The sequence below is a fragment of the Elephantulus edwardii genome, unplaced genomic scaffold, assembly GCF_000299155.1.
Source record: "Elephantulus edwardii isolate Elephantulus edwardi_28Jun2011 unplaced genomic scaffold, EleEdw1.0 scaffold00049, whole genome shotgun sequence".
Classification (NCBI taxonomy): domain Eukaryota; kingdom Metazoa; phylum Chordata; class Mammalia; order Macroscelidea; family Macroscelididae; genus Elephantulus; species Elephantulus edwardii.
The window spans coordinates 433,762-441,706 of NW_006399799.1; the positions used below are offsets into that span (position 1 = coordinate 433,762).

The 7,945-nt window shown below is 42.8% G+C and overlaps 1 protein-coding gene across 2 annotated transcripts in view; it reads left to right on the forward strand.

Moving 5' to 3' along the window:
- ADC (arginine decarboxylase) overlaps nucleotides 1-7,945 on the forward strand; it is a 74,816-nt gene that overhangs the window by 16,089 nt on the left and 50,782 nt on the right. For both annotated transcript variants that reach the window (XM_006886416.1, XM_006886415.1), the window contains exons 5-6: nucleotides 2,785-2,957; nucleotides 4,077-4,211. In XM_006886416.1, the coding sequence (XP_006886478.1) occupies nucleotides 2,785-2,957; nucleotides 4,077-4,211 (308 nt within the window). The remainder of the gene's footprint in view (nucleotides 1-2,784; nucleotides 2,958-4,076; nucleotides 4,212-7,945) is intronic.

Consider the following 7,945-nt stretch of genomic DNA (forward strand, 5'->3'; position numbering starts at 1 on the left):
CTTACCAGGTCAGCTAGGAGTCAGGTCCAATTCAGTGGCAATGAGCTTGCATTTTTGTTTGGGTTTTTTTGTTTTTGCATATTATAGAATCCAAATGGCTGAAAAAGATACTCCTTTATCTTCTACTGTGTTTTAACCTGCTTCACTCCCCACTTTATTACCTTATTTACAGAGAGTTGTGCCTGAGTGTGAAAGTTGCTTCTACCACCTACTTATAATGTCTGTCCTCTGCATTGTTTCCCTCCTCTGCAGAATGACACCAGTACCCATTAAATAGGTTGTTGTAAACATTAAATAAAATAATGGAGCTGAAAGCAATGGTCAGCAAACTATGGATGATGGGCCAAATCCAGCCTGCCATCTGATTTTGTAAAATTTTCTTGAAACACATCTAAGCTCATTGAGTACTTATTGTCTTCGTCTGCTTCCACATGATAATGTCAGTTAAATAGTTGCAACAGTGACCGTATGGCCCAGAAAGCCTAAAATATTTACTCCTTGGCCGTTTTGCAGAACCAGTTTCCTGACATCTGACGTAAAGCATTTAATTCAGTGCCTGGCTGTGGTAGGTGCTCAGTGCACGTGGTCACTGTCATCAGCATCACATTGTCATTATTATTGTGTGAATCACTAATGCAGCAGCCCAGCAGACACATGAAGGGAAGAGGTGCTTCTGGGCCGGGGGAGGGGCAGGGGATGTGGGGAGGTAGGTCACCCTGGCACTCCAGTGGCCTTTGGATGTTAGATGAGCTGTTTCAGAAAGATGCATGGTCTGGCAGATTTTCTTTTAAAGAAGTAATTTTTTGTTCTTGCTTTCTTTATGGCAAAAATACATACAACATATCTCAACATTTCTTCACATAGCAATTTCCTGCTGTTGAGTCGACTGTGACTCATAGTGATCCTGTGAACCACAGATTGGAAGCTTGCTCTATCTTGCGCTATACTAGCAATCTCTTCCAGGCCCGTTGTTACAGTCACAGTGTAGCTTAGTGACCTCACGATACTAATCATGTTGTGCAATCATTGCTGATACTCAAATTTTGTATCATGATCTGGTGGACCTTCTAATACACCAAATAGTCTTGAAACATTTAAGTCTGACAGGAAGATGTGTTAGGAGCCTGCCCCTGTCAGGGCCTCTATGAGTCCATGTAGTGCCTTTGTGTGAGTTAGAAAATCCATTCCTTTCTTAAGACACTTAGTTGTTCTAATTAGTACGCTGACTTCATCAGCACAATATGCTTTACTGCTGAGACCAGCAGAACTAGATGGTGCCTGGCAACCATGTTCTGATCAGGAGCAAAATGTGGCACAGGACTTCACTTCTGAAAAAAAAAGACTGGAAGACTCCCAAGACTATTGCTCTGAGGTATTCTTTGAACTTTGAATCTAAATTAATCCATGAGGTCAACTTTTAGCTAAACAACAGATTGGCTAATAAAAAAACCCAGTATCACCCACAGGTACTGTGCTTCTTTGAAAAGTTATATGTATAAGACCAAGAAACCAATATTTACTATAAAGCAAAGATAAGAGGGTAAAGGGACAGGGGAACCAGATTATTGGAAATGAAACAACCTAAACAGAAATAATGAGAAAGCTGACATGCTGAAAACTATAACCAATGTCACTAAAAAAATTGTGTGAATGGAAATCCACAATCTCTAGAAATGTTCATTGAAATTAATAAAAAAAATTGTGTAGAAACAGTTAAATAAGAACCTAATTTGCTGGTGAAGAGATTGAAATTGTTAACACCTTTAGTTTGCTTGGCTTGGCTCCACAATCAACACTCTTGGTACTAGCAGCCAGGAAATCAAAAGATTAGATTGCACTGGGAAAGTCTGCTGTCAGGGACCTCTCCAGAGTACTGAAGAGCAACAGTGTCAGTCTGGAGACTAAGGTGTGCCTGATCCAGGCCATAATCTTTGCAATTACTTGCTATGTGTCAGAAAGCTGGACAATGACTAGGGATGATAAAAAGAGAATTGATGCCTTTGAGCTTTCATGCTGGAGAAGAGTATTGAATATACCATGGACTGCCAGAAGAACAAACAGGTTTGTTCTAGAGAGGGTGAAACCAGGCTGTTCCTTGAGGCGAGGATTCTGAGACTTTGTCTGATATACTTTGGGCATGTGGCAAGGAGGAACCAGTCCTTGGAGAGGGAAATGTTGCTTGAAAGGGTGGAGGTACAGTTCAAGAGGGGAAGATTCTTGATGAGATGGATTGATTTAGTGACTGGGGTAGTGAAGGTAGGTGCGCCATAAACAATAAGTTTGGCACAGGATAGAGCAGGTTTTTAGGGCGACTGTACATAGTGTTGCTGTGAGTCGCAAGAAATTCAGTGGCACTTAACAACAACAACAACAACAACAATTTGCTGTGTAAAATGTAATTGAAAACACAGTAAGATATTATTTTTAAAATGATGTCTTATTGCCATAAACTATTTTTAAAAGATGCTTTATGAATAATTATATATATAATATGTATGTATTATACACTATGTATTACACACTATGCATTCTTTGTGGATAATAGGACCTCCCCATCCCTAATTATGCAATGTACAACTTGTGTTGCTGTCCACAGCAGCCCTACCTGTTAAGCGGTGAACTGGCATCACCTTCCTAACTTCTGTATATCTGTTGTCTTAAAGTGAGGCCCTCCTGCTAGGACCTCCCTTACTTACCTCTGACTGCCCCTCGTTGTGCTTCCTTGGGCTCCGTAGGCCCAACAGGCCCTGGTGCCTCCTCACCACCACCTTTGGGACCCCACAGGCAGAGATGGAGCTGGTCCAGCAGATTGGCATCCCTGCCAGTAAGATAATTTACACCAACCCCTGCAAGCAAATTGCACAAATCAAGTATGCTGCCAAGCACGGGGTCCAGCTGCTGAGCTTTGACAACGAGATGGAGTTGGCAAAGGTGGCAAAGAGTCACCCCAGTGCCAGGTGAGCTGAGAACCCCTAGCATGAGGAGGCTGGAGTGGTTGAGAGAGAAAGGGGTTTGGGAAATAGAGTCAGAGCAGGAGGACTGAGCTTTGTGAAAAGGAGGCAGTTCCCGTGTTCCCTGCCCTGCCTGTGACTACAATTCGCAGGAGGTTGAGGAACTCCTGGGCTGGACCCAGGATGGCTATGCCTGCCTGGAACAAAGGCCTGCTACTAGTTCAGGTCGAGTTATGGAGCCCGTGGCATAATGGAGACCAGAGTCACAAACTGGGAATGAGAAGTTGTATTATTGAACCTTCTCTAAGGAGGTAGCACTTGAAAAAGGCCTTGAGAAATGAATAGCATTTTGGTCAGAAATGGCATGTAGAATTTGGCAGATAACCAGAAATTTGGTGTGACTGGAATGTACCACAAGCAAGAGGTGGAAGGACACTGTGAAGATGATGGCCACAGGGCAAGGACCCAATGCACATGGGTCCACGCTTTGTTCACATGTGGTATCCACTCTTAACTCAACTTTCTGGGGATTCTAGGCCCATGGTAAAGGGAACTCACCTTCCATTTTGTCCATTTTATATGGTCCTGGGGTTCTTGAAAATTGTTCCCTTCATAAACAAAAAAATGGAAAAACTCTGGTTGATGTGAAGGTTGATTGGGAAGAATCAGAGCTATCTAAGGAAGGATGAAGGTGTTACATGGTGTGGTGGTTAAATATCTGAGCTGCTAACTAAAAGGTCAGCAGTTCAAACCCATGAACCTCTCTGAACTCACCAGCCACTCTGTGGGAGAAAGAGGTAGCAGTCTGATTTCATAAAGACTTACAGCTTTAGAAGTCCCCTGTGACAGTTTTCTGTCCTATTGGGTCGTTATGACTCAGAATTGACTTGATGGTAATGGAGCAGGGAAGATTGGCGAGGTTCAGCCCAGGGCAGGGTCACAGGGATAAAGAGGAGAAGGCTAGGGTGTCTGGGCAGTGGACTGGACAGCACTCAGAGAGCTGAAGGGGTGTCCTGGGGAGGACTTCAGCAGTTCTGACCCTATGTGTCACATACCTGGACTCAGAGATAATGTTTTGGGGTGGAGGAGGTGGGATGCATTGTGATGTACTGCGTGTATCCTCAGGTTGGTTCTGGGTATCGCCACTGATGACTCCCACTCCTTGAGCTGCTTGAACATGAAGTTTGGAGCGTCATTGAAATCCTGCAGATACCTGCTTGAGAATGCCAAGAAGAGTCACATGGAGGTGGTAGGTGTGAGGTGAGCTCTGGCCGCCCTGCCATCCCCACTCACTCCAGACCCCCGTCTGTTTCTCAGGAACTAATTCCGGTGAGACTTCCTCAAGGGGCTGTCACTGGTATAGCATTATGCCACCTGAGAGTTCCCTCTCATTGGAAAGAAGGTTTGAGATGTTCTCCTGCTTTCACCGCATGGACCCCAGAAAAGACATTCTACTTAGGGATTTGGATTTTGGGAGTTTTATCAGTCTATGAGATGGATTGACTAAGTGACTAGGGTAATGTAGGTAGATGTGTCAGAGACAATGTTGGCTCAGGATAGAGCAGAGTTCAGAGCTGTTGTACATCTGGTTGCTATGAGTCAAAAGTGACTCAATGGCACATAACAACAGCAACAAGAAGGCAAAATTTATTATCTTGAATTTTATTTTTAAAATTTTTTTTAAATTTTTTTTTTGTGTGTACCGTCAAATCAGATCTGACTGGCACAGGAGGAGATTGTCCCTCCTTCCCCGGCAGAGCATCTGGTGGATTCGAACCGTGCGCCTCTGGGATTGTAGTTGCAGCTCCTTGCCACTAGGCCACCAGAGCTCCCCTATCTTGAGTTTTAAAGCTCTGTCTCACGTACTTTAGGTGTGTTTCCAGGAAGGACCAGCTCTTGAAGAAAAACATCATGCTTGAAAAGCGGAGGGAAAGCATAGGAGAGGAAGACCCAAATGAGATGGGTTGACACAGTAACTGGGTTATGAGGGGTAAGTGTGTCAGAAATAGTGAGATTGGCAGTGAATGAGGATAGAGCAGGGTTTAGAGCTGTTGTACATAGGGTCACTATGAGTCAGGATCGACTCGGTGCCACATAACAACAACATAGACAAAATGGACAAAATCTTGAATGATGCAGGAAGTGTCAAATAACAATGGAAGGAATACATATAGTTTCTGTACCAAAAAGAATTTGTTGACATGGAACCATTTCAAAAAGTAGCATATGATGAAGAATAAATAATAACGAAGGAAAAAGTTCAAGCTGCACTTGAATTGCTGGCAAAAGTAAGTCCCCAAGAATTAATAGAATACCAGTTGAGATATTTCAACAAATAGATGCAACCCTGTACATGCTCACTAGCCTATACCAAGAAATCTGGAAGACAACTGCTTGGCTAACTGACTGGAAGAGATCCACATTTGTTCCCATTTCAGGAAAAGGTGGTCCAACAGAGTGTGAAAATTATTGAACAACATTGTTAATGTCACATGCAAGTAAAATTTTGCTAAAGATTATTTTAAATCATCTGGAACAATACATCCAAAGGGAATTGCCAGAACTTCAAGCTGGTTTCAGAAGAGGATATAGCATTCATTGCAGATGCAAGATGGGTTTTGGATAAGAATACCAGAAAGATGTTTACATGTGTTTTACTGATGATGCAAAAGCATTTGACTGTGTGAATCATAACATTATGTATAACTTTGAGAAGAATGGGAATCTCAGCACACTTGATTATGCTCTCGTGAAGCTTATTCACAGACCAAGAAGCAGTTGTCTGAACAGAACAGAACAGAACAGAACAGAACAGAACAGAACAGAACAGAACAGAACAATTGAACGTTTAAAATCAGGAAAGATGTGCATCAAGATTGTAACCTTTTTCATACCTACTCAATCTGTATACTGAGCAAATAATTCCAGAAGGTAGACTAGATCGGGAAGAATGTGGCATCAGGATTGGAGGAAGGCTTATCAAACACCTGTATTATGCAGATGGCACAATCTTCCTTGCAGAAAATGAAGATGACTGAAAACACATTGCAGAAGATCAGAGGCTTCACAGTCTTCAGTATGGATTGCTTCTCAACATCAAGAAAACAGAATCTTCACCAGTGGACTGTAGGCAACATCATGATGTTGTGTTTGTTGTTGTTATGTGCCATTGAGTCTCCTGCGACTTATAGTAACCCAACGTACAATAGCTCTGAACCCTGCCCTATTCTGAGCCAATCTCATTATGTCTGACAGACCTAATCCCCTTTCTCTAGAGTCAATCCATCTCATCTTGGGTCTTCCTTTACTGCACTGTCCCTCTACCCTTCTAAGCACTGGTCCCTCCTGGCCACATGCCCAAAGTATGTGAGATAGAGCTTCACAATTCTTCCCTCCAGGGAGGAGCCTGGACTGACCTGTTTGTTCTCCTGGCAGTCCACGGTATATTCAACGCTCTTCTCCAGAACCACAACTCAAAGACTGAAGTTGTCAACAATTTCATCTTACTTTGATCCGCAATCAGTATCCTTGGTACCAGCAGTCAAGAGACCAGAAGATGTACTGTATTGGGAAAATCTGCTTTCAAGGATCTCCCCAAAAGTGCTATAAAGCAAAGGTATAAGTTTAAAGACTAAAGTGAACCTGATCCAAGCCATGGGTATTTTCAGTTGCTTTCCTACACGCCTGAATGTTGGACAATGAATAAGAAAGACCAAAGAAGAGCCTATTCTGAATTATGACGTTAGTAAAGAGCATATGCAATGAGCTGCCAAAAGAACAAGCAAATACGTATATGAGAAAGTGTTTTCAGGGAGGCAAGGGTTGTGAAAGTTCATCGCACCTACTTTAGCCATGTTATCAGGAGGGACCAGTCCTTGTAAAAATTATCATGTTGGGTGAGATAGAGAATCAAAGAGAGAATCACCTTCAACAAGACTGTTTCACATAATGAATATAATAATGGACTTGAGCATATTGGAGGTTGTAAGAATGGTGCAGGATGGGACAAGGCCCAGATTTGTTGCTAATAGGGTTACTATGTATAAAAGGAACAAGCACAGCCTGGGGATAGCTGAATCTAACCTCTATCAATTCTACAAAGGGGAACTGCCTCCATCAACAATATCCACAATATAAGGGAGCTCTGGTGGCCTAGAGGCAAGAAACTGCGCTTCAGTCTGGAAGGTGTGAGGTTTGAATCCACCAGATGTTCCACTGGAGAAGTAGGGGCAATCTCCTCTTGTGCCAGTCAGGTCAGACTCAACGATACAGAACAAGAAAACAAACAAGCAAGCAAGAGATAGAAAAAAAGAAAAAACAACATTCCCCAATATCCACAATATAAAACTGATCCCCACAAGATCACACATGGCCCTCCACTTTGCTGTACCACTTTTACAACTAGTTATTGTTTTGTTGATTGCCTTCAAATTGAGCACAACTCATAACAACCCTATGAATAAAAGGCCTGAATCCCCTCTACAACTATCAACATTTATCAAAGTTCATAGAGTTTCTGGAGGCATGTTACTTAGGAAGTGGATGACACTCCTGCTTCTTAGTTACTGGGTTCTTACTTACTGCTTCTACTGCTTACTGGGTTCGAAATTAGTTGCAAATAACCACACAGACTTGACAGAATTTCTTTGTACTCACGATTTGAGGTTTATTAGGGAAAGTAGCTGGATACAGCGAGGTAAAGTATATCACTCAGTGAATGTCCAGGTTTAGTGAACAGCAGTCCAAACTAGGTTAACAGCAAGACACAATTCCTCAGTTAACCCAGATGTCAGCAAGATACCTCTGGCATAGGGACCTCTGGGCCCAGCTCAGGCTTCATCTGGCTGAAAGGCTACACTTTGTCACAGTCTCTCCACAGTCTCTCATGTTGCTCTCACAGCTGTGAAAGATGTTGATGATGCTGATAAACCAGGTATCTGCAGTGAAGGCACCTGAAGACCGTGCCTTTAGGGGAGCTAAAGGTCGCAAGTGGA